The sequence below is a fragment of the Mustelus asterias genome, chromosome 10 (genome assembly GCF_964213995.1).
Source record: "Mustelus asterias chromosome 10, sMusAst1.hap1.1, whole genome shotgun sequence".
In the NCBI taxonomy this organism is placed as follows: Eukaryota; Metazoa; Chordata; class Chondrichthyes; order Carcharhiniformes; family Triakidae; genus Mustelus; species Mustelus asterias.
In genome coordinates, this window is record NC_135810.1 from 50,039,115 (window position 1) to 50,066,966 (window position 27,852).

Here is a 27,852-nt window from a genome sequence, read left to right on the forward strand (position 1 = left end):
TTACAGTGGAAATGAGCCAAACCTCTTTGGATACATCCTCAAAACCAGAACTGCTAATATTTCACCTCTCTATAATCATGGCAAGTTCTGTGTCCATGCACAGACCTAGGTCTCCCTTGTCTACTTTGTCACCTAGCGCAAGATTTTTCTGTTTCTTTTTTCTGATTCTATGTTTAGTGATGTAACCTATGGACCCTGGAAGATGATGAGTATTCTACCTGCAACATTTTCGTAATTCTAACAGAGGACAAGTAAAGCTGAAGTAATAAAACTATGCGAGAAAATTTAATATTAAACTTGAATCTAGCAAAGTTTAATAGTGAAAATAGAAACTACAAAAGACATTCCTATATTCAAAAGTGGGATGAGAAAAACACACTGTTGATGACTTCAAATCTCAAGCTATCTTTCCTTCACCTTTAGAAATAACAATTGGTTTTCTCAGGATAAGAAATCTTATGATATCCTACGTCTGCTAAAAGCCACAGTCCAAAAGCAGAGTATTTTTGCAGAACATTAATTCCAGCAAAAAACTTAGGCTAATTTAACTCTTACAATGTCTATTCCCTCTAAATATCCCCATAAACCTACAATCTTAGTACTGCACTATACTATTCCTTTACTCCAATTGTTCGTTTTCCAACAAACTCCAATTGTAATGCTCCTTGTTCTTGCTCTTCACTATTTTGTGATTAAATTAAGCTGAGCTTTCAAGATTGTCATATGTAGCAATCCTTTCTGCTTCCATTCTTTTGGTTTCTCCTTCCAATAAGGTTTGTCCTTAATGTTAAAATATAAATTCTTATTTGAAGTACTGCTGCATCACTTTTTATACTTGAATGAAATAGACCTTATAGGAAGAAACTTTTTTTTAGTTACCTATTGTGCTACAATATATGCTTGAATTTTTGAATTTTCAGTCATCTTTTGTGCATTTAAAAAAAAATTATCCCTGATCTGGAAAGCTCAATGAAACTGAATTGGGGTTACAATTCTTCATTAAATTTATGGATTTAACAAAAAAAGCAGACCTTATTAGCATAATGACCTGATGAATCAATATTTGGAACACTGAAATATTCTGTGTTTGAATATTCTCAAATTTCATTTATTGTCCTTTAGTTGCCCGTGCAGCTTAGACTTTTCCTATGTTTGGTGATTTCAATTTGGACATCTTCCCTTTGTTACAGTTTTATCGGGCAGTCATCAAGGCACTTCACCCTTCAGGAGTGACGGCAGTTGTTGTGTTCAGAGGCTACGGCAACTATGAGGAAGTACTTCTAAGTAATATAAAACCACTTCAGGAGGAATTCTGGGTGGGTATCTGTTTGAATCTTTATTTTGTGCTTCTGTTGTGCCATAATGAGGTTTATAATGTTGTTACATTTCAGGACTGTATTTTAATTTAGGATAAAATTAAGGGTGTCATCTGACTTGTTCTGTGGCCTGCCTAACAATAGGCCTGGATAATGTGACTATTAAAGATTCAAGGGAGGCCTGGATTGTTCAGCTGGAAAGATGATCAGACTTGGAGACAATGACAGCATTGTGTTTAAATTGGTTGGACTACTTATCTCCAAAGTCCCAGGAAGGTATTGAGAGTGTTGGGTTGTAAACAGTTGTGCTTTAAACTGTCCATTTACTCCCAAGATGAGAGAGAAATGGGGTTTGAAGAATAGCTAATCAGCATATCTAATTGGATACACACACGTGTGATTCACCCTGTCATGGAGATGGGCTTTAAGAGGAGAAGAGTTTCTAAACTATCCCTGGAATCCACAACACATGATGTGGAGATGCCGGCGTTGGACTGGGGTAAACACAGTAAGAAGTTTAACAACACCAGGTTAAAGTCCAACAGGTTTATTTGGTAGCAAAAGCCACACAAGCTTTCGGAGCTCTAAGCCCCTTCTTCAGGTGAGTGGGAATTCTGTTCACAAACAGAGCTTATAAAGACACAGACTCAATTTACATGAATAATGGTTGGAATGCGAATACTTACAACTAATCAAGTCTTTAAGAAACGAAACAATGTGAGTGGAGAGAGCATCAAGACAGGCTAAAAAGATGTGTATTGTCTCCAGACAAGACAGCCAGTGAAACTCTGCAGGTCCACGCAACTGTGGGAGTTACAAATAGTGTGACATGAACCCAATATCCCGGTTGAGGCCGTCCTCGTGTGTGCGGAACTTGGCTATCAGTTTCTGCTCAGCGACTCTGCGCCGTCGTGTGTCGCGAAGGCCGCCTTGGAGAACGCTTACCCAAATATCAGAGGCCGAATGCCCGTGACCGCTGAAGTGCTCCCCAACAGGAAGAGAACAGTCTTGCCTGGTGATTGTCGAGCGGTGTTTATTCATCCGTTGTCGCAGGGTCTGCATAGTTTCCCCAATGTACCATGCCTCGGGACATCCTGTCTTGCAGCGTATCAGGTAGACAACGCTGGCCGAATTGCAAGAGTATGTACCGTGTACCTGGTGGATGGTGTTCTCACGTGAGATGATGGCATCTGTGTCGATGATCCGGCACGTCTTGCAGAGGTTGCTGTGGCAGGGTTGTGTGGTGTCATGGTCACTGTTCTGAAGGCTGGGTAGTTTGCTGCAGACAATGGTCTGTTTGAGGTTGTGCGGTTGTTTGAAGGCAAGAAGTGGGGGTGTGGGGATGGCCTTGGCGAGATGTTCGTCTTCATCAATGACATGTTGAAGGCTCCGGAGGAGATGCCGTAGCTTCTCCGCTCCGGGGAAGTACTGGACAACGAAGGGTACTCTGTCCACTGTGTCCCGTGTTTGTCTTCGGAGGAGGTCGGTGCGGTTTTTCGCTGTGGCGCGTTGGAACTGTTGATCAATGAGTCTAGCGCCATATCCTGTTCTTATGAGGGCATCTTTCAGCGTCTGGAGGTGTCTGTTGCGATCCTCCTCATCTGAGCAGATCCTGTGTATACAGAGGGCTTGTCCGTAGGGGATTCTTGGACACACGCATCTCCATTAAGGACGGTCACCTCAGCACCTCACTGTACCGCAAGCCCACGGATAACCTCACGATGCTCCACTTCTCCAGCTTCCACCCTAAACACGTTAAAGAAGCCATCCCCTACGGACAAGCCCTCCGTATACACAGGATCTGCTCGGGTGAGGAGGATCGCAACAGACACCTCCAGACGCTGAAAGATGCCCTCATAAGAACAGGATATGGCGCTAGACTCATTGATCAACAGTTCCAACGTGCCACAGCGAAAAACCGCACCGACCTCCTCCGAAGACAAACACGGGACACAGTGGACAGAGTACCCTTCGTTGTCCACTACTTCCCCGGAGCGGAGAAGCTACGGCATCTCCTCCGGAGCCTTCAACATGTCATTGATGAAGACGAACATCTCGCCAAGGCCATCCCCACACCCCCACTTCTTGCCTTCAAACAACCGCACAACCTCAAACAGACCATTGTCTGCAGCAAACTACCCAGCCTTCAGGAGAACAGTGACCATGACACCACACAACCCTGCCACAGCAACCTCTGCAAGACGTGCCAGATCATCGACACAGATGCCATCATCTCACGTGAGAACACCATCCACCAGGTACACGGTACATACTCTTGCAATTCGGCCAACGTTGTCTACCTGATACGCTGCAAGAAAGGATGTCCCGAGGCATGGTACATTGGGGAAACTATGCAGACCCTGCGACAACGGATGAATGAACACCGCTCGACAATCACCAGGCAAGACTGTTCTCTTCCTGTTGGGGAGCACTTCAGCGGTCACAGGCATTCGGCCTCTGATATTCGGGTAAGCGTTCTCCAAGGCGGCCTTCGCGACACACGACAGCGCAGAGTCGCTGAGCAGAAACTGATAGCCAAGTTCCGCACACACGAGGACGGCCTCAACCGGGATATTGGGTTCATGTCACACTATTTGTAACTCCCACAGTTGCGTGGACCTGCAGAGTTTCACTGGCTGTCTTGTCTGGAGACAATACACATCTTTTTAGCCTGTCTTGATGCTCTCTCCACTCACATTGTTTCGTTTCTTAAAGACTTGATTAGTTGTAAGTATTCGCATTCCAACCATTATTCATGTAAATTGAGTCTGTGTCTTTATAAGCTCTGTTTGTGAACAGAATTCCCACTCACCTGAAGAAGGGGCTTAGAGCTCTGAAAGCTTGTGTGGCTTTTGCTACCAAATAAACCTGTTGGACTTTAACCTGGTGTTGTTAAACTTCTTACTGTATCCACAACACAGGCAGTCTGACAGTTTCTAGGAGAGAGGGAGCAGCGAGAGGCTGAAAATCCCTGTGGTTCTCCATGCAGGAATGTGGATGGGAGTTTGCATTTGGATTGAAAAGACCAAATAAGTGAGAATTTGAAACAAGGCTAGAAGATTTGCTTTGCTTGCGCTGTGGGGAGAATTGCAAAGAAAAACCCATGCTGTGAAAGACATTTCTGATATTAAAAGTTACCACTCTGGGAAAGGAAAAGAACAGAAATAAACCCTTGGGATCCAAGAATCACTTTGGGCTGGATCGGAAGAAATTAAATGACCATTTTAAGGGAGAGTAAAGGATACCTGTCAAGTGGGTTTTTTGGTTTTGTTAATAGTAAAAGGGTCAAGTTCTGTTTTGTAGTTCATAGTATAAGTCACTGAGAGCAATAATGTTTAGTAGTGCTTTTAGTCTGTTACAGTAAGTCTTGAAATGTGAAATCTTCTATCATTCAGCTATAAATTGAAAGTTTGAATTTTTTTTGTTAATCTATGGAGATTGTAACACCATATTAAAGCGTGTACTATTGGAAATGTTTTATCACTGTTTGAAATTTGGTCTCCAATAATTAGTAACAATAATTCTCAGAATGAGACTTAATTTTACACTTAAACCCTCAGGCTTTCTTGTCATTGCTTTTATGCGCTCTAATTCAAAAGCGGTTACCTTTTGGGTAACCTAGGAAGCTGAGAGCATGGTGTCAATACATGTGGAGTTATTCCATGTGATTAACATCTTCTATCTCTTCCATTGTAATTTCAAATGCTTATTGTGATTTAAGATTTTAGGTAATATGGGAACACACCCATTATCAGCAGGAAACATCATTTTTTGTTTATCTTCTTACTCATTGTTCAGCCAAGCCATTGGTTTTTGACCTGCATAACATCATCTTAGCATGTAGCTACACTTTTTTCATTGTCATTGTGATGTGCAAATCTTGCAATCGAAGCAACAAAAAATCTCTGGTTTCAGGTAATAGCAACATCCTCAATGTCAGTTAAAGAATTAACACTGGATAGCCCTTCTGTTCAGGTTGAGAAACAATATCAGATATGACAACTAAGTTGGGATGATAGTGAGCTGAACACATATTGAAAAGAGTGGAGAGGAGAGAGAAAATGACAGCCTTGATCCAAACAACATGAGCTGAATTCAAGCGGTGTCCAAGTGTGTCATCAAGGAATCCTAACAAATCTGAAGTTACTGGGAAAATGCTTCATAGGTTAGAGCTATAGTTAGCACAAAGGAAGATGGTTGTGATTGCTAGAGACCAATCATCTCAACCCTAGGACACCACTGCATAAGTTCCTCGGGATAGTGTCCTAGGTCCAACCATTTTTAACTGCTTCATCAATCAATTATCCCTATTGTAATATCAGAAGTGGAAATGGTTGCTGATGATTGCAGTGTTCACAATTCCTCAGATACTGAAGCAGTCCGTGTCTGCATGCAGCAAGGCCTGGGCAACATTTAGGCTTGGTCTGGTGAATGATGTGAAGGTTACTTGTCACTTGAGTGCAAGGCAGTGACCGTTTCCAACAAGAGAGAATCTACATATCTCCCCATGACATTCAAAGTGATTACTGAATTCACATACTAAAAACATCCTACTGCTTACTATTGATCAGAAACTGCTCCCCCCACCCCCCAACAAACACCTTTCCACAATTTGCAAGGTAGCATAAGTCAGAAATGTGATAGAATAGTCTCCACTTGACTGGATTAATGCAGCTCCAATAACATTCAAGAAACTTGACGCCACCCAGGACAAAGCAACTCACTTGACTGGCACCTCATCCACCAAATTAAACAGTCACTCCCTCCACCACTAACGCCTAGTGGCAGCAGTGTGTGCCATATATAAGATGCACTGTAACAACTCATCAAGGCTCCTTTGACAGCATCTCCCAAACCTGCAAAGTCTTCCACCTAGAAGGATAAAGGTAGCAGATGCATGGGAACTGCATCACCTGCATGTTCCCCTCCAAGCACACACTATGCTGACTTGGAACTTTAACACTATTCTTTTATTGTTGTGAGTCAAAATCCTAGAACATCCTTCCTAACAGTACTGTGGGTGCACCTACACCACATGGACTGTAGTAGTTCATGAAGGTGGCTTAACACCACCTTCTCAAGGGCAATTGGGGATAGTCAAGAAATTGCTGGCCTAGCCAGTGACGCTTGCATCCAGTGAAAGAAAAAAAACTTTCCTTCTAATGTGGCTTGTGAATGTCTCGTGGTAAAGCTGTGCCTTCACGTAAAACAGGTTGTCTGCAATAGATCACAATGAACTTGGACACTGTTGGATAAACACTGGCTACAACAGCAAGTCAAAGGCTGGGAATTCTGTGGTGTGTCACTCATCTCCTGACTCCCCAAAACCTGTCTGCTTTCTATTTACAAGGCAAAAGTGTAATGGAATGCACTCCACTAATCTGAATGAGTACAGTTTCAATACCACTGAAGAAACCTGACATCATCCAAGATAATCCATTCGATCAGCATCCATTCACCATCTTAAATATTTACTCCTTCCACCATCACCTGAGCACAGTAGAACAGTGTGTGCCATCTACAAAATGCACTGCAGCAACCCTTGTTAGATAGTACTTTCTAATCCATGACCTCTACTGTCTAGAAGGACAAGGGCAGCAGACAGATAGGAACACCCACTGCCTGAAGTTCCCCTTCAAGCTATACACCACCCTAACTTGGATTTATATCATTGACCCAACAACAGTGGAGCAACAAAGACCTGGAATTCCCTCGTAACAGCACTGAAAGTGCACTAACGCCACATACTGCAGTTCGTCAAGGAGGCAGTTCACTGCTACCTTCTCGAGAGTATTTATGAATGGACAATAAATGTTAGCCTTATGAGCGATGTTGCATCTAATGAATGAATTAAAAACAGCAAATGCAAATCGTACAGTTAAATATAGTGTAAAGCTGACTTCATGCTGTCTGAATTGCATTAAAAAAGTTGCAGCTTTAAAAAGGATTTCTTGTGTTGACATTTCTGATTCTTGCATCAGTTGGTTATCTGAGAATTGATAACAGAACGACAGGTGGGGCAGAGATGAATGCAGTTATGTACCATGGTTCATGCTCGTTGGATGTTGATTTATTACCAAAACTCATTTAGTGTAGTATCTGTGCTATCAGTAAAAGTGTTTTTTTCCCTTGTGTGGATTTATTTCCAAGTTCTAGAGATGAAAGGACAATGTGTTGATTTACAGCATTACCCCCCCCCCCCCCCCTCCCGCCTCCCCCATCATTGTGATGTGGAGGAAAATGTGCGGGTCGCAGAGCGAAGCATTCTATCCTATCTGTTCTTGGCCTCATCCAAAAATGTGAATGTTCAGAAGATGTCACTGAGGTTTTTTGCAAATTATCTTTAACTTGACTGTAAATTTAACTTGTACAGCACATGTTTCCAAGGGGCTCAGGAAACTGAGCACAGAAGCTGAGGCAAGCCTAAATAGCAGTTCAGGTGTGCATTTAAACTTCGCATCTGTGATACTTCTGGCTCAGTCTCTTTCTGACCCTCCACTTTCCGCCTCTCTCATTCCCCGCTTCATTTTCCCGAAACATGGCTGTGAGCAACAGCTTGCAAGATGAGTGGTAAGAGGCAGGAACAGCAATTTCCCGAGTTGCAACAATTGATCAGCATGGCATCACCAAACTAATTCATCTTCAGTTTGAACAATGTAAGAAATTGGAGCTGCTAAAACTTTAGTACCCATGTCGCACCAGTGACATAATCCATGCTAGCACTCAATCTCCTAGTTGAAATTAGCATTGTTTTGCCCTCACTTCTCATTTAGCAACTTGAGATTGTTGTTGATGCTCTACTGTCTCTGAAGCTTTTGGAGGTAATATAAAATCAAGCATAGTTTTTTTCAACTTTAATGCCGGTGATGTTTGGGTCGTCACGTGCAGTGTTTCTATAAGATGCCAAAAAAAACTATTCATATGACATGATAACGAAACTTGCTCTCTTGAAGCTTTTAAGGAATGTTTCAAGGATTATATGAATCTTTCAGCTAATCCGTCAGTTGATGGATGATGAGGTGTGGATTTTATATGCTGAATACTATTTACTTTGAGATAATCCTCAAATTTTTGTGAAGTAAACTGTGAACCATTATTGCTAGCAATATGTTCCAGTTTACCAAATGTTGCAAAAAAATTCATCAAGTTTTACAATGGTTTTTTCAAATGTAATAATCTCATAACTTCTGGCCATTTTGCACCAATTATGACTAAGAACATGTGACCCTCAAACAGACCAGCAAAATCTATATGCAATTGTTGCCATAGCACTTTGGGTCACTCCCAAGAGTGCAAAGGAGACAATGGTGGTGTATTTCTGTCCCACGTTTTCTTCAATCCAAGCATCCAGACCTGGCTCCCAAAATAGCTACATGCTAATTCATTCATCCGGGTTATACCGTGTAGTTTCATGTATTTGTTCAAGAACTCTTCCACACAGACCAGGAATAATGATCACTCAGATTCCCCACAATAAACACCCACCTTGGATGGTCAGCTCAAGCTTTCTTGACATGTAGGGTTTCAAATCCGAATGTGGACTTCAGCCATCATTCCATCACAGGATCATTTCTCTTATGTCTCTGGTTGTTAAACTTCTTACTTGAGGAGCTATCACAGGCAAGTGATCTAGCGAGGGGAAAAAAATGATATTAGCAAAACTAGTTGGTGACATCTGCTCAATAGGCAAAGGTAAGCATGATGATGCATTAGTATGGCACTCTGACCATATTTTGTCATTGGAGTGTGCAGATAAGATCAGTGACCATCTTTATAATCGACTAGCAGCTAATGATGGTATGCCTTGTATGACCCAAAAATAGTAGTTGAGTGTTGATGATCAGTCATTAATATGAAATAATAACCAAGTAAATAATTTCCAAATCTTTGCAACCAAAGACTATACTTAATTTTCTAGCTGAGCATGGGTAGATTTAGCACTAGTCAGAGAACACGGAGCAAAAGCTATTGCTCATTCTTCTCCTGAAGACATAATATGTGAAACTACTGCCCCTACTTCAATAGTGCAGTAATGGTAGGTTTGGATTAAAATAAATCCATACTATTACAAAGCATCTTTGACATTCGTGTATGCTTTCTCACCTTCTGTTTCCAGTCACCTGGCTGGTTTACACATAGCAAATTATGCAATGGCTTCAATAATGTAGGTAAATTAGGCACAGATTTGCCCATTATTTACTTATCCTAGAACGGACCTCAGTTGTGGTCACAGAGTGTGTGTCACATTTGTCGGTCATGTTGCTTCTAAAATAGCGTGCATTTTTTAGGTGCTTTATGTTGGCCTTTACTATCATAAACATTACCCAAATATTGGACTGATGCCTGGAAAATGTCACACTTTTCTTTCTTGATAGGCAGACCACTTGCTTGACTCCACTGTTGCTTCTAAATTGTTCAAATGCTCTTGTTCACTGGGCTCGGTGCGGTGGTACAGTGTTGTCTCACAGCGCCAGAGATCTGGGTTCAATTCCCAGCTTGGGTCACTGTCTGCAGAGTCTGCACTTTCTCCCCGTGTTTGCGTGGGTTTTCTCCAGTTGCTCTGGTTACCTCCCACAGTCCAAAAGACATGCTGGTTAGTTGCATTGACCATGCTAAATTCTCCCTCAGTGCACCCGAACAGGCACCGGAGTGTGGCGACTAGGGGATTTTCACATTAACTTCATTGCAATGTTAATGTAAGCCCACTTGTGACACTAATAAATAAACTTAAAACTAAATTATTCGGGTAACTATGTACACCAGAGAGGCCATTTAAAATCTGATCCATTGATCTTTGGAAGACGGCTGCTGCGGTTGTTATTTGAAAAGGCAATCTTTAATAACGAAAAAGATTTTCAAGAGCAATGAGGGTAAGCAATGGTTGAGATTCAATGTCTACATTCATCTGTTACTATGCTTGTGAAAGATAAATCTTACTGAATTTCTGCCCATCTGATAACCCAACAAACTAATCTTAATTGAAGGAAATGGATATTGATCAGCACACGCCACTGTATTTATGGTTGTTTTAAAATCACCACAAACACAAACTGAAACATCTAGTTTCATGACAGGTATGAGGGGTTACTCATTGTAACCAACTCTAACCACTGTTAACAAGATGTACTATTTTTTCTTCGACCTTGGGACGAATTGCATATAGCACTGTTCTTGCTTTGAGACTTTTTGGTTGACTATTAGACTTTATCTTGTTTCACTTGAGCCAATGGTCTCTTTGAATATTTTTTTATATTGTCTGTTTTGACATCCACCAGTCTGTTGACAGCACTCCAGTTAAGCTTTATTGTCTCCAACCATGACTTCCCAAACAGAGCTGGTAAATTACCACTGTTTATCCATTCATGTCTACGTTGCCTGTGATGTAACTTTTTAACAGCATGATCTCTTCCGTGTATGTCTTTAAAATCATATCAGCTAGTTTTAAAGGAGAATCATAGAATCCTACAGTGCAGAAAGAGGCCATTCGGCCCATCGAGTCTGCACCAACCACAATCCCACCCAGGCCCTATCCACATATCCCTACATATTTACCCATTAACCCTTCTAACCTATGCATCCCGGGACACTAAGGGGCAATTTAGAATGGCGAATCAACCTAGCCCGCACACCTTTGGACTGTGGGAGGAAACCGGAGCACCCGGAGGAAACCCACACCGACACAAGGAGAATGTGCAAACTCCACACAGACAGCGACCCGAGCCGAGATTCGAACCCAGGTCCCTGGAGCTGTGAAGCAGCAGTGCTAACCACTGTGCTACCGTGCCGCCCATAGATGCTTTAGCTTTTGTTGGTATGTATTTAAATATGCCATATAATGCCTGAATCTCATCCTGGCCTGATCAGAAAAGAACCACGGAATGCTTTTTTCTTTCTTGGTCTTCCTGCACGAGCACTTCAATCTTTAATCCTTTTATTGCTTCTCCCCATACTTCTAATATTCGAAGTGTGAGGACCGACAATGTTTTTTTTTCTAATAAGAATCTTTTCTCAATATTCTCGACAAAGCAAAATCCTGACTTGTCACCAATTTTGTTTCTGTAATGTCCTAACAATGAAACTTTATGGAAAGAGATATTCTCTGCACTGCCCAGAACAGACTGAAACTAAACGTCAGCCTGTGAAACACCCTAATGATATCACCATCCAATCATGTGACCGGCTATTAAAGCAATTGTGCAATTACTTAAATATATAATACTGCTAATGGCAGTGGATGCTTTCTAAAAACTCCATCAGGGCTCACCACAATTAACAGCCTCCTCTGTTTGAAGAAAACAAATCCAGCCTTTCCAATCTTCCCTCAATGCTGAATGTCTCCACTCCTGGCAACATCAATGTCATTTCTTTCTGTATGCAATTCTTCAGTATAACTAATGTTTTGTACAGTTCCAGCATTCCTCCCTGAAGTGTCATTTATCCCCTTTTAACCGGCACGGGGGCGGCACGGTAGCACAGTGGTTAGCACTGCTGCTTCACAGCTCCAGGGACCTGGGTTCAATTCCCGGCTTGGGTCACTGTCTGTGTGGAGTTTGCACATTCTCCTCGTGTCTGCGTGGGTTTCCTCCGGGTGCTCCGGTTTCCTCCCACATTCCAAAGATGTGCGGGTTAGGTTGATTGGCTATGCTAAAAAAATTGCCCTTAGTGTCAAGAACAAACAAAGAACAATACAGCACAGGAACAGGCCCTTCGGCCCTCCAAGCCCGCGCCGCTCCCCGGTCCAGGATTGAATCCTGAATCCAGGATCCCCGCCCAATTTTCCAGCCTATCTACATACCAATATCCTATCCACCGAGCTGTCCCTCACAGCTACGATGCTTTGTTCATTACAACCTATTAACTCACCCCCACCCCCCCCATTCCAGACCATGTGATCTCCAGGGAGAGGCGAAAACCCAGAGTGAAAAACCCCAGGGCCAATATGGGGGAAAAGAAAATCTGGGAAATTCCTCTCCGACCCCCTGATGCGATCGAAACGAGTCCATGAGATCACAATGGCCCCGATCGGAAAATGCTTCCCAACCCTAGTCATTTCCACTTCCACGAACACCATATGAATTCCCTGCCCCCGAGACAGGTTCCCAACTATCCGCAGTCTCGCTCTGTACTGGCACCAGCAAGATGATCATAGAATGAAGCCTTGAAACGAGAAACAAGGAACAATTAGCCCGCGCCGCTCCCTGGTCCAAACTAGACCACTCTTTTGTATCCCTCCATTCCCACTCCGTTCATATAGCTATCTAGATAAGTCTTAAACGTTCCCAGTGTGTCCGCCTCCACCACCTTGCCCGGCAACACATTCCAGGCCCCCACGACCCTCTGTGTAAAATATGTCCTTCTGATATCTGTGTTCAACCTCCCCCCCTTCACCTTGAACCTATGACCCCTCGTGAACGTCACCACCGACCCGGGGAAAAGCTTCCCACCGTTCACCCTATCTATGCCTTTCATAATTTTATACACCTCTATTAAGTCTCCCCTCATCCTCCGTCTTTCCAAGGAGAACAACCCCAGTTTCCCCAATCTCTCCTCATAACCAAGCCCCTCCATACCAGGCAACATCCTGGTAAACCTCCTCTGTACTCTCTCCAAAGCCTCCACGTCCTTCTGGTAGTGTGGCGACCAGAACTGGACGCAGTATTCCAAATGCGGCCGAACCAACGTTCTATACATCTGCAACATCAGACCCCAACTCTTATACTCTATGCCCCGTCCTATAAAGGCAAGCATGCCATATGCCTTCTTCACCACCTCCTCCACCTGTGACGTCACCTTCAAGGATCTGTGGACTTGCACACCCAGGTCCCTCTGCGTCTCTACACCCTTTATGGTTCTTCCATTTATCGTGTATCCCATGGGATCCAACCTTTTTCACTAGCCTACCAGGATACCAGTGTCCTGAGATGTGTAGGTTAGAGGGATTAGTGGGAAATATGTAGGGATATGGGGGTAGGGCCTGGGTGGGATTGTGGTCGGTGCAGACTCGATGGGCCGAATGGCCTCTTTCTGTACTGTAGGGTTTCTATGATTCTATGAACCAACTTATCTATCGGCCCTGCTACCTTCAGGGATCTGCCGACATGCTCCAGAGTTCCTTTGTTCCCTTACATTTTCCATATTCCTGTCATTTGTTGTAAACTCCCTTGCCTTGTTTGAAGCAGATAACCAAAAGTTTGTTCTCATTGGTTGATTTTAGAGGAGGAAAAAGTGGTGGAGATTATGAAGATGGAGAAATTTTAGGGAGGGGATTTTAGAGCTTGACAGCTGATGGCAAGGCTATCAAGGAATGTGAAGTGCAAGAGTGATTGGGGACTGGAGTGCTTTGTAAACAGAATGTAACAGTTGGAAATTTGATGCAAGTGGTAATTCAGTACGAAAGGGAAGTAGGTGCTGCTTTTCATTCCTTTTGTTTTAGCTCCAGTAGTTGGTGTTTTTCTTTTCTGTTTTAGGTAGGAGATTGTATTTTGCTATTACTTCACTTTTAAAATTTTATGGTGACTTAACTGATCAAATAATAAGTAAGGATCAATAGACATGACATGACAAATTTTGTACTGTAACTGCAACGTGGAGATTTGTGGAGAACATCCCAGACAACCATATCTGCGGTAAACGCATTAACTTGAGCAACTTTATGCTTAAAAGTTGAGCTGAAGTTCAAGCTGCAGGCATGGCAGGACATCAAGGAGGAGAAATTTACCTGGATACTTTGTTCCAGGAAGAAGTCACACCCCTAAGGATAAGAATAATTTGAGTTGATCAGTGGCCAACGTCAGGAGGGTGTGATTGTGAGTCAAGCAGGTTTGGAGATTCAGTGATGGAGGTGCTTCGGTCCTTGAGTTTGATCAATTGGGTATGGGGTACTTTTTGTGTGAATGATGGCAAGACCTGAAGGGTGCATGAGCAAACTGGCAATGGTGCTGTGGTGTGGGAAACCATGCAAGTAGGGGAGTTGGGAAAAAAATTAGTATTAATAGGAGATACTGTAGTCAAAGAAATAAATACTGTCCTGTAGCTATGACTGGGAGTTCCAAAGATTGTGTTGCCTGCCCTGTGCCACTGTTCAGGACATCTCCCTGCAGCTGGAGGTTAACTTAGAGTGGGAATGTGAAGGTTTTGTTTTAAAGTTCATTTATTAGTGTCACAAGTAGGCTTGCATTAACACTGTAATGAAGTTCACCACACTCTGGCGCCTGTTTCAGTACACTGAGGGAGAATTTAGCATGGCCAATGCACCTAAACAACATGCCTTTCAGACTGGGGGGGGGAGAAACCAAAGCACCCAGAAGAAACCCACATAAACACGGGGAGAAAGTGCAGTCTCCACACGGACAGTGACCCAAGCCGGGAATCAAACCCAGGTCCCTGACGCAGTGATGCAGCAGTGCTAATCACTGTGCCACCGGAGGATTCATTTGTCATGGTCCATGTAGGAACCAATGCCGTAGCTAGAACACTTAATGATGCTCTTCTGAGAGTGATTTAACAGTTAGGGTCCAAATTAAAAGTCCCTAAAGGCCATAATCTCTGGATTCCTATCTTAGCCACATGCCATATGATCATGCAGCTTAGAAATTGAGGTGATTGATTCAGAGTGATGCGCGAGGAAGGGTTTCAATACATAAAGGGATTGTTCTGTTCAGATGGTCTCCACTTAAACGTGACTTGGAATCAGTGCCCTGGTAAATTGTGTAACCAGGGTTAGTGGGTGGGGTGTTAAACTAAAAGAGGTGAAAGAGAAGGGGATTTAGAAATCTAAAGAGAAAAGGTAAGGCAATAGTTATTGATTTGGGTCAAGATAAACAGTGTGAGGCAGAAAATGCATCAGTATCTCAGGTGTATATAAAGAATAGTGGTTTCAAAAAAGGCTCTATCTGCCTGAAATGTTCGTCATAGGTGAACTAATGGCACAAATTAGATCTAATTGCCATTATAGAGACATTATTACAAGGTAACCAAGGGTTGCAAAATAAATAATCCCGCTTATACCATATTTGGCAAAGGAAGGGAAGTAGCCCTGATAGAAAAAGATGACAGAAGGACGGTAGTGAGAAAACATCTTGGCTCAAAAGATCACAAAGAACAATTGGTATGGGTGGAGATTAGGAACAACAGTGATCAGAAAATACTGCTGAAGACGTGATATACAGCCCCTCTCTTAGTAGTTATACCATTAGACAACAGTATATTAAAAATAATTGAAGCTGGTAACAAAGACATTGTAATAATTGTAGTGGTTGAGGGGAGTGGCGGGGGGGGACTTTAGTCTTGATCTAAACTGGACAAATACAACTGCTATAGGTGGTCTGGGTGATGAGTTTATGTCATGCTTTCATAGCAATTTCCTCGAACAATACATCATGGAACCAACAAGGAATAAAGCTGTTTTACAACTAGCATTGTGCCGTGAGGCAGAGCTAATTTGTAATCTCATGATGAAAGATCAGTTGGGAAAAAGGTGATCCTACTACAAGTGAATTCTACATTAAATTTCAGAATGATATACTCCAGTTCCAAACAAGTACCTTAACCTTAAACGAAGACAATTTTATTGGTTTGAGGAGAGAGCTAACTGCAGTTAATTTGGTAAATAGGTGAAAAGGTACGCAAGAGTGAGAATGATATCAACATCTGTGGAGTGTTCCCATTGACCAGAAATTGAATTTGACCAGCCATATAAATCCTGTGGCCATAAGAGCAGGTCAGAGGCTGGGAATTCTGCATAGAGAATTCACCTTCTGACTTCCCAAAGCCTGTCAACCATCTCTACGGCACAAGTCAGAAGGGTGTTAGAATAGTCTCCACTCGCCTGGATGCATGCAGCTCCAACATCACTCAATAAGCTCGATACCATCCAGGACAAAGCAGCCCGTTTGATTGGCACCCCACCCATACCCTTAAGCATTCACTCCCTCCACCATCAATGCACAGTGGCAGCAGTGTGTACCATCTTTCTACAACTCATCATGACTCATTAGACAGCAATTTCCAAACTCATGACCTTTACTACCTAGAAGGACAAGGACAGCTGGTGGATGGGAACATCACCATTTGGAAGTTATCCTCCAAGTGACTCACCACCTTGATTGGGTACTATTTTACTGTCCCTTCATTGTCACTAGGTCAAAATCCTGGAATTCCTTTCCTAACAAAACTGCGGGTGTTCCCACAACACATGGAATTCAGAGATTCCAGAAGGCAGCTCACCACCACCTTCTTGAGGGCAATTAGCGATGGGCAATAAGTGTTGGCCTTGTCAGCAACACCCACATCCCATGAACAAACGAAAAATAAATTACAGAAACAATTCAAGATGTTCAATGATATAGTCCATATAATATCTATTAACTCTGAGGCAAGTTGAGAATATTGTTTGATTAATTTTATGATGTTCCAAAAAATATGATAGACTGAAGATTGGGAGCGTTTTAGAAGCTAACAGAGGGCAACCAACAAGTTGTTTAAAACAGAAAAAATCAGAATAAGTGTGAACCAAACAGGAATAGAAAACATTGTAAGAGCTCTTGCATATATACAGGAAGGAAGACAGTAGCTAAAGTATATATTTTGATCCCTTTGTGTCAGTTACAGGAAAAAGTAACATGGGGAATGAGGGAAGGCCAGGCACGTTGAACATATGTTTGTCTTCACAAGAGATGAAACAACTTAGAATAACGGATTAACAAGAATCAGGAACTTAAACATTTTTTCTGCTGATATTAATTTCAAGGGCAGTTAGGGATGGGCATTAAATGCTGGCCTAGCTAGCGACACCCACATTCCATCAATGATTTTTAAAAAAATCACATTTGGAAAAACATGATGAAAAACCCACAAATGTTTAGGACCAAATGGCCAACAACAGTCCATCGTTTATCAGTGATGTTTACGTTTAAAGAATAAATCATCAAATGTTCTAGAATGCTGTGCTTGTTCTAAATGGACATCAATATTTGTTGGATGCATACTGACTTGCCAATGTTTATCACTCTTGGGCATTGTAGTTGCTGAAATAATTAAAAATATGGCATGGTTATATGCATTCTACTGCCACAAGTGGTTTGTATAATATTTTTCCTCTTTCAATGTTGAGACTGACTTTGGATTCCAGTTCTTCATGCGTAAGCCTAAATGATAAATGCTGCCAGACTAGTTGATTACAGCTGAGCATGATCCTGCTCTCACCAGATGTCAATGCCCTCAAATTCTGCACCACAAGCCACCTGGTAGCAGTTGTAAGTTTCTAGTTTATTCAAATAGTCCCCAAGGTCATCTTTTTATAATTTATTCATTGTGAATTTATGATGAGTTATTCCTCAGTCAGTTTGAACAAATCTTTAGGGTTCATAACATGTCATTTTTGTATATGCTGCTGCTGTATTGTAATCTATTGTTTGCAGCTTCAAATTTGTGATTGTAGTCTTGTACATTACAGGCCAGTGTAAAATAGGCCTGACTTTTGTGATCAGGCACTCTGATGAGCACTTGTTGTTTTAGCATATAGAAAATCGATGGCTGTGAGCTCACTCTTTCCTGACTTGTGATTCTTGCATGTGCAGCTTCTGCATAGAAATGCCTTGCCTTGCAATTGGCTCTTGCATTTACTTTTGTTTTTAGCTTGCGTTAAAAGCATTTTGAATCTGTCATGTATATTTAACTTTGTTACATGGCAGTGTGAATATGAAAATGTTTTGAACCCTCGTTATTGCATTGCTAATTGCTATCCTGAGAAGAACTACATTGCTGACTTGAGAGAGCAGCATTTGGGGATATAACTTTTACAAAAACAATTAGAGGTAATTACTGACAGAACTAATGGTAACCATTGGTGATGAGTGAAAGGTGTAGGGACTAATGCTCACTGCATATTAGAGGTTACAATTGTAATAGTGCAAAGCCTGAATTAAATAGAAAAGAACATTAATTCAGTAATGAAATCATTTTGTTTGCAATTTGTTATCGAGTTCAGTCTAAGGTTTTGGTGAACTTCATTATACACACAGTTTAAATATTTTGCATGCTAATTGGGATTAATTATTTTGAAGCTGTCCACACATATTCATTTTGCTGGCTGCCTAAGATTTTTTAGTACAGGCTAATGCTAATTTTTATCGGTTAACAATTTCATTCTCCCAAGTTGGGAACTGATTTGTCAAAATCTGACAGTTGCTCACTACTTGAGCTTAAATGTTGGACTAAATCACATTTAGTGACATTTATGAAATTACACTTATTTCATTTTGGATTCATTCAGTGAGCTAGTTGCACAAAACTAGCTACAACGGGTAACATTTTATTTTATTCACCATATTATAGAATGTCCTAATGGAGTGAAGGACCTCTATTGTTCGACCATATCGGAGTGTGCACCGACGATTGCAGCCTTTAAGAGATGACCCAATTTCACACCACAGCATGATTGCTCTTTAAAAAAAACTTGAACCACAAACAGTGAAAAATGTATTAAAATGTATTATCTGCAATAAAAGTTTTATACATTTTGTCACAACCTCTTCAGTTCTCTTGCAATTTCTCTTCTGTTGTGTCTGGTAACATACAAATGTATACATCATTAAGACAGCTGAGGAGTATTTACCTGAGAAAAATGTGGTTCTTTGTTTTGTATGCTTTGATAAAATTTAGTAACATGAAGTCTGAAGTTCACAAAGTTGCTTCATTCATTGGTCAGGCCATTCAATGGATCAATATTTTGATACTTGGATTGCTGTGATGTCTTGTGTATAATTAGCTAAGGATTTTTTATATAGTATGTTTTCTCTTGCTCTCGCCATCAGATCTCAAACCTGTTCTAGGGATTTGCCCTCTGTTCTTGGACAAAAATTTATCAGTCTCAGTTTAGCATTTTGTAACTAGCCGAGCTGTTGTTTATAGCAGTCTGTTCCAAACTTATACCACTGTGTGTGTAGAAATATTCCCTGATGTCACTCATGGAAGGTTTGGCTCCACCCATAAGACTGTTCTGTGGTCCCAGACCCCCCCCAACCTGGAGAAATGGTTTCTTTTTGTCCTGCCTATTCCCCTTAATATCTTAATCTTTGATCAATTCACCCTTTAACTTTCTAACATATAACCATATCTTCCTCTATCTCTTTTGTTGACTGGCTTTTTCTTTACTTCCAGTTCCCAAAACATCCAAGCAGCTGTTCCTTTTGCCATACTTCACACAACTTAACATCGGGGCATTCACCCATGTTTTTATGCACCTCCCTCTTTCAAGTTTCTTCCTCCTCTCAAAAACAATGAATTTTTGTTTGAGTACTTATCAACAAGCAACAGATATTCTTTGTGGCATCAGGTCACTCCTCATGCGAGTTGTCAAATTAATTTATGAAGGAGGTATTATTGATGATTGGTCCCATTTTCAGTTGACATTGCATGTCCACCTTTGCAGCACTTCAGGTTATTTTTTTAACAAAACGTTTTGACCCGGAGGCATTGAAACCAATTGTAACTTCATGCCAACACATTGAAAAATCAATTTGCTCAGTACAGACTGGAATTGGAAATGAGAATTTGTCTCCCACGCTCTCTCCCTTTAGTGGGTTGAGATTTTTAACCGTCTGAGCCAGAAGAAAATGGAGTTCAGGATGTTTTTTGTTCCAGATTGTGAATTACAATTTATTTCTTGGTGTCATACACAGTTTGCTATTGTAAATAATATGTTGTTAATATATTTAGTACATGACAGCATTACTTGGAAAAAACATTGTTTGAAACATTTTATTTTATATGGAAGATTATTTCTATGTGGTTTAACCATTAACCATATAACTTGCACTGCCTAATTTTCCAAATACTGAGCAAGAATTGTCTGGTTCCAGTTTAGGAAATGAATTGCAGCTTCCAAACTGCACCCTGAAACAAAAACTTAAGTTGAACTCCAGGCTTCCTGGTAGACAAGCTCAGTAATCAAACTGATGTAAGTGAAATCTCTCTGTTGTGATATGTTCTTACTGATGGTTGCAAAGAAGCCAATCAAGTAAAATTGTTTTGAAAAGAGCAATTACAGAACTGTAGTTTCTGATATCGACATGAGTTAGAGAGTAAGTAATCCTACCGAGTCAATCTGACTGAAATAAAAATTTCTTGGGAACTTTTGAGAATAACCATAAGCTTAGATTTGCAGTGATTTAAGTATCATTTTTTTTCCTCAAAACCTTCCACTTTTAAATTGTGCTCACATTGTATATTTTCAGAAAGAAATTTGGTCACAAATTTCAATTAATGTGGGCTCAGGGAAGCTTTCAACTTGGCTGCAATATAAACAGTAACATAAAATGAGTGTTTGGGAGTTTTTAATTTAAGAAATAAAATTGAGTTTTACAATGCTATCACCTAGCATTTTATAAGTTCAAATTAATTGAATTTATTCCTTTAGTTAGGAATTGGAAATGATTAAGACTGATCTGAAATGTTCTCCAGAGTGTAATCTAATGATCAGTTAAGATGAATGTTCATTCACGATGTTGCATCTGGTTCAAAATCAGTGTTTATTAATTTGTTGTTGAGTTAGACGCAAGCCACGAGGGAAAAATCAGAATCTTGAGAACTTCTACAAGTAAAATAAATCTCTTGTCTACAGCATTTAAATGAAACCTTATATTCTGTCAGCATTGATATTCTTCTGCAGTGTCAACATTCTGTATTGCAGTAGTAACTATAAATGTGTTAAATTGAAACTTGTGCTAAACAATATTTGAACTTAAAATTTGAAGAATTATTACAACTAAGTTAATCAAACAATTTGTAGATATGGTCAGACATATACTTTTAATCATCAACCGTTTCTGTCAGTGTTTTAATGAAAAAATATGAAGCAATCTGTCTCTTCCATCGGTACAATTGTTTCTCTGTATTTTCGTATCTCTGTTTTGCCTCCATTGCAATTAAATTATTCTACACTTCTCTTTCTGTAATCTAAAGTTGCATTTTTAAGTCTCTATAATATCTTCCATTCCTAACTCATTCGTTCTCAAATTCTCAAAACCGTGGAATAATTTATCTTCCTCCTGCTGTCCTCGGGTCTTTAATTTTTAAACCTAATCATTTATTACTAATCTTTTGCATTCTTTAGACTTTCGTAGAGCCCTTAATTATGGATCTTGACACTTAAGCTTTGTTTCACAGTTTAAAAAAGCCAGGAACGATAAGTCTAAACTTAATTGGAAATGCTGAACACATTATTGACAAGGCAAGGTTACCGTCAGCTCCGATTCCCATTTCACTAAATCTACAGACTCTTCTAATCATACTGGGCTCTCCAGAATGCCGGCACTATGGAAGTGACGGCTTGAGTCTCCTATCGCCTTTTCAGGTGGTTCATCAATCCTTTGGCTAATTGAAATGCATGCAGGAATTAATTTATGCATTCAACTTATTCAGTGGTGAATTTGCTTATTGATTAGCTTTTAATTCTGGACTTCTCCAAATTCTTAGGTTTTTATTGAAATGTTAGCCTGCTATTCTGTAAGCAATTACCAATGCAAAATCAGGCTGTCATTGCTGTTCTTTGGTTTTCTAACATCCAAGTATTGAACTGTTTACCACCACTGTCAAATGTACCCCAAAATATTTTTCACATGTCTATATTTGTTTCTAATTTCAACAGCCATGATTTGCGATAATGATTTCTGCAGGGCCAGCATTCTGCAGAATCCAGCATGATTGGAGTAGTCTGGCTTTAGTGCACCTCAGCCCAGCTGACAACAACTTTTTCTTTCATTTATGTATCTGACTCTTTTTGAACTGAGGAAGTGGAAGTGTGAGGGTCCATAGCCAAAGGACTCGACCAAAGTTGAAAAGATGCAGTCAATCCTTAATTAGTGAGTAGGTATTACAAAACTTAAAGACCTAAAGATTAGAGGAAGGAAGAAGATTGAGTGGTTCCAAAGTTTTGACTTGATCTTCGTTCACTTCAAAGTGAAAGTGCTGGATAGTTCTGACCCTTTCTCCTCTCACCGCTGATCACCCAAATTGTAAAATGGAGTAACGTCTTGTCCTATTCATGAGTATAAACATGTCATCTCAATAACTTGTCAGTAAAGAGAAAACTTGTGATTTTTTTTTCCTGCACATTACACATCATTCTTTTATTGCATTTGTTTTGAGAGACTGTTTAATCAAGGAGGCTGAATGTTTTCATATTTGAGACTGCCCATATCCGAAAGAAATGTCACTTCTAATTTATGAATGTTATGAGAATTTGCCTGTCTTCATTTAATCTGTTGACTCCATTACAAATGCTTAGAATTACTCTCATTTTCAGTTCACACTTCTGAGAAATGCTAGGTTACTAAAATAAAATTCTGTTTTGAGCTTTACTGTTATTTTCTCATTATGGACTTTGTTTCCAAAAAGCTAAAAACTGGGTTTTGTGAAATATATTGCATTATGAAATGAAAATAGAATGTGCTGTGAATGGATAATGGGTTCTCAACATTTGAAGGAAACATTGGGTCCCAGCTTTTTGAGGCAGAGAATTTAATACAACAAAGTGGTAAAACAGTAGTGGGTTGTGCTTATTTGTATAGTTGTCACTTCATCTTATGACAGAATTCTATTAATGCTATATCTGTACCCTGCAGTTTGGTGTCGAATGGCGAAGGTTTGACAGTTTCATGTTTGGGGTAATAGAGGAGAAAGAGGAACGAATTAACCAGAATGTGTGGGTCATTTTGTGCACTTGAGTAATGATTAGAGGGCAGCATTGGGAGAGACCATTGATCTGTCACCTTTCAGAAAGGGGAGTTTTCAGTGTTCAGATTTCCCCCCAGAAAACCACTGAGAGATGGCCTGGGATCTCTTATCTCCTGCAACTTCAGATCTGCAGAAATGGTGGAAAAGTTTTGGAAAATTGGGAGAATCCCCATGCAAATTGCATGTCCGCCAGCATTCTTTAGGTGAGCAACATCTCAACTTAATGTATAAAGTATCTTTGGAGACTTTCATGGAATTTCTAAGGGACTCTTGTTTAACACTTGGCCCTGCTATAAACCTGGAAAGAGGACAAGAGCGTTAGGGGGTTATGAACTTGCAGAATCTGCATGATGTGGAAGCCTTGGCAATCATCATTGAATTGAAACTTTGATGTAATAATGTGCCCCCATGTGTGTGCCACCTAAATGGTGCTATTTCCCAGCCACTATTTAAAGGCTTTGTCAACCTGTGCAAGGGAAGCTGAAGAAAAGCACTCTGGAAACTAGGCAAATGCAGACAATTGGAAAGATCCCTTCCAAAAGAGGGAAGGTGACCCCCAGGTTCAATTATGGTTCACTGAGTATAATACTTGGGGCAGTGAGGCAAGGAGGGTCGTTCCTTATGTATGTTCTGTCTACAAAAAGTAGGACAAATCCCATCTGGCTAATTGTGGTTCCCTCAGTCTATTCTTAGTCATCATCAAAGTGATGAAAGATGTCATTAATGTTGCTATCAAGCAGCACTTGCTAAGCAATAATCTGCTTACCAATATTTAGATAGAGTTCCATTAGGACCAACCTGTTTCAGGCCTCCTTGCAGAAATCATCCAAATATGGGCAAAAGACTTCAGCTCCAGTGGTGAGAATGACTGCCCTTGACATCAAGGCAGCATTTGACCAAGTTGCCATCAAGAAGTCCTAGCCGGGGGAGGGAGGGGTTGCACAAAGGAAGATGGTTGTGGTTGTTGAGGCCATTCATCTCAGTCCTAGGATATCACTGCAGGTGTTCTTTAGGGCCTTATCCTGCCATTTTCATCCACTTCACGTTTGACCTTCCCACCATCATAAGATTTCCTTCCTTCCTGCACCTTCAGTCCTCTTGTTGCTATGAAGGCGTGACATGGCAAAATTATTTTGCATACTGTTGCTGGTGAGTACTGCAGGGAGCCTCCAGACCTGTCAAGGTACTTGAGCATCCCAATCACCTGGTCATGTCACGCCTTATAGTGGTTGGAGTTGTATCTGTTATGGTGTAACATGGTAGTGTTCTGAAGAGGTGTCATCAGTTAAGGTTGGAGTATTTCCTGTCAGTAAGGAGCCTTGGACTTGAGTAAACTGACAATGGAATGGAAGCTCTTGTGGTTAAGGAAAGCCTCCTGGCTGATCAAAGGGTGCCATATGAGTTGCGTGTGTATGGTCTCTGGAACTCTAGTGGAAAGCCAACCAAACCTACAAACCTAAATGTTCTCTCTGTTGTATTAGTTAAAAAGGAATGTTACCATCCGGCACTGGCAAATAATGCCAGTCACTTGTCAGATGCTATTGTGACTAATTGGCTGGAACACAAATGTCGCAACCCTAGATGTACCCAATTGATATTTTGGTGATATTAACAGCTCTAAGCTGAACGGAGTCCCAAAATCATGTTGCATCTGTAATTTTTTGTCATCTCCAACTTCTACAAATTGTCCAGTCTAATCAGGTAGAGATATGGGAATATTGCTGTGTGGTTGTGCATCTACAAATCGTGCAGCATTTACACTGTGCAGAAAATTGTTGCTGCAGCAAAATGCTTGACTTTTCCTATTTTAAAAGTATAAATATGGTTAAATTATTTTATATCCAACATTCTTAGCACATGAATATTTTGTGCCATTATTGAAGCAGTATGCAAATATGTATAATTTTTAGTACTTCAAAATCTGCTAACATTGTAGTTTGTAAGTGTATCTTTACACCCACCCACACGCACACACTTTCTTTCCCTTTTGGGACTAGTAGGGAAGTGATGTAAATATTTCTGAACTGATTATTGACCTGTTGAACTGTTATGAATGCTCCTTCCAAGGCCAACAAGTCCCTGTATTGGAATTGGTAATTAGCCATACTCACGAAGGACCACAGGATAATTATAGGATAGTTATGTCAGCTTGAGGGGTTACTGCTCCACGTAAATCATGGGGCAAGGCAAAGTGGCAGGCATCCATGAACCACCACACCAGTGCAGGGATTGAACCTGTCCTATTGGTATCATTCTGCACCACATTCTGACCATCTAACCAATGGAGCTAGCTGATCCCCTCATTCTTGTGAGTGCTGTATATCTATCTATATTTGAAGTGTGCCATTTGCTTGGATGTTTGTGTGCTAGTTGCCATACTTTGCTATTGGCAAGCAGCATACCTTTTGAAATCGTTTATTGCAGAATCATGATTGGAACTGTCGCCATGAAGATTGGGTAAATATCATAGCAATAAAAAATTAGTACTGCTTTCCAAATATCTGTTCTGAAAACTTCTAGAAGTTGCTTGTTTACCCAAAATTAAACATTATTGTCTACACAGCACAAATTTGTGGCACTAGGTAAAACGTTACACTTTATCCATTCAAACACAGATACAGCCATTAACTTGAGATTAGAAATGTTATGATCAAAGACATTGGAATTTATTTTATCTTTGTGTTATACGTCACTTGGTTGGGTGCACACAAATGAAAATCTGGCCAGAGAATTACACACACCTTAAAGAATTCAAGAAGCTCCATTTTCCTTCTAATTTTAAGGGCATGAAAATTTGTGAGTTTGTGTAATGGGTGTGCAGTCATTCAGGTATGCATTATTTTTGTATGCACAACCTGAAATGTATGGGCACAGATTCTGTAGTTACTTTCCAAATGGCAAACGGATATATATTTAAAAAGGAAAAAAATCGCAGGGCCATGGCAAAAGATCAGGAGAATGGGACTAATTGAATAGCTCTTTCAAAGGCTGACACAGCCATGCTGGGCTGAATGGCCTCTTCCTATGGTGGTGGTTACACCTAATGTATGAACGTTACTGTTCAAATGGTGGAGATGAAAATCTTCTCCATTTCAGGATGTGGTTAGTGGGATCTGTATTGGAGCTTCAGCATTTTACTATTTATAAGTGACTTTGATGAAAGATTAGAGAGCCATATGTCTAATTTTGCTGCTGACTCTAAAGTTATATGTCACATAAGGTAGTATAGATCAAGGCAGAAGTGGGCATTGATTAAGTAAGAGAGTGGGAAATACTGGAGGAGATGATCAGTTTGGGAAGGTTGCGGTTGTAGACCTTGGACATAAAGATAGATCAGAGTGGTTTCGACAAGCTGTGGAGGAACAAAGATTTGGGGATTCATGTGCAGAAATGACTAAAAACAAGTATTTGGATAATTAAAAGACTAATGGAATGTTGGCTTTTAATCTGAAGAGGGTTTTTCCTACAATGGGGAGGAAGTTGTGCAAAGCTTTGGTTAGACCACATCTGAAGTATTGCATTCAGCTCTAGGCAAAGCTCTTCAAGAAAGATATATTAGTGTTGGTGCAGGTGTTGTGCAGATTCACCTAACTGATTCTTGGGCTAAAAAAATTAAATTCTGAGGAAACTTTACATAATCTTGACTTGAATTTCCTTGAGTGTGTAAGATTAATGGGGAGGCAATGGCTAGTGGTATTATTGCTAGACCCAGAAACGCAGCTAATGTTCTGGGGACCCAGGTTCAAATGCTGCCATGGCAGATGGTGGAATTTGAACTCAATAAAAAAAAATCTGGAATTAAGAATATTCTCACGGCCATGAAACCATTGTCAGAAAAACCCATCTGACTCACTTGTGCCCTTACCTGGTCTGGCCTACATGTGAATCCAGAGCCATATCAATGTGGTTGACTCTCAGCTACTCTTGGGCACCTAGAGATGGGCAATAAATGCTGGCCAGACAGCAATGCCCATAATCCCATGAATTAATAAACAGATTAAGGGGATGTCTATTTGAGGTTCTTAAAATGATAAGAGGATTATACAATAGCTAGAGGGAACTATAAGGTTAGTTAACCTGAAAATTAGGATAAGGCCTTTCAGGGATGGCGTTGGGGAAGCACTTCATACAATGGTTGTATTCTTTCCTGAACATGCATTTTGTTTAATCAGCAGGTTCCATCTAAACGGGTGTTTGATTGAGGGCCAGTTCAGATTTAGTTCTTTTTGTGTTCCTCACTACTGGGTTTTTTTTAAGTAAAGAAACTATTTGATCAAAACGAAATTGAGACCTTTCACTTGGTCCTTTTTTTTTATTTCCTAGAAAGAGAAGATTTGGAAATGCTGCTTTAGGAAGCATACCCAAGTCTAATAAAGACCTTAAGAATAACCAGTGCCATGCTTGTGATTTTAAAATCTGTTTTGTTATACACTTCTGAAGTTTGATTGCATTTTTAAATATATGCAAACAGGCAGAGGAGGAAGAATCGTTTGAGGGTACGTTAGAATTTTGTCGCGGTGGGGATGGACAGCCAAGACGTTCAACAAGACCTACCCAACGGTATTATCAACCGCCTGGAGCAAGAAAGTGATGCAGGTAAATAAATAATATTATTGGCAGACCAAAATTGGCCAGTAGGATATTATTAGAGCGAGCCTGAATGGGCTGAGTGGGATGTGCCAACACAGATAGACACATGCTGCACACACATAGGAATTAACCTCTGCTCAGTGCAGGAATAGAGTCATTTGTGATCCAACATCAAATGTACGCAATGACGAGATATATATTCATACTTTCT

At 40.6% G+C, this 27,852-nt stretch overlaps 1 protein-coding gene across 5 annotated transcripts in view; it reads left to right on the plus strand.

Annotated features, from left to right (window-relative positions):
- Positions 1-27,852, plus strand: part of tdrd3 (tudor domain containing 3) — a 109,218-nt gene that overhangs the window by 69,302 nt on the left and 12,064 nt on the right. For 2 of the 5 annotated variants that reach the window (XR_013498867.1, XM_078221696.1), the window contains exons 12-13: positions 1,191-1,316; positions 27,523-27,647. Coding sequence is in view for 4 of the 5 variants with exons in the window: in XM_078221696.1 (XP_078077822.1) it covers positions 1,191-1,316; positions 27,523-27,642 (246 nt within the window). In the remaining variant the exon portion in view is untranslated. Of the gene's footprint in view, positions 1-1,190; positions 1,317-10,591; positions 10,654-18,650; positions 21,263-27,522; positions 27,648-27,852 lie in introns of those variants that run through there. The other 3 variants (XM_078221697.1, XM_078221698.1, XM_078221695.1) reach the window with 3 other exon arrangements.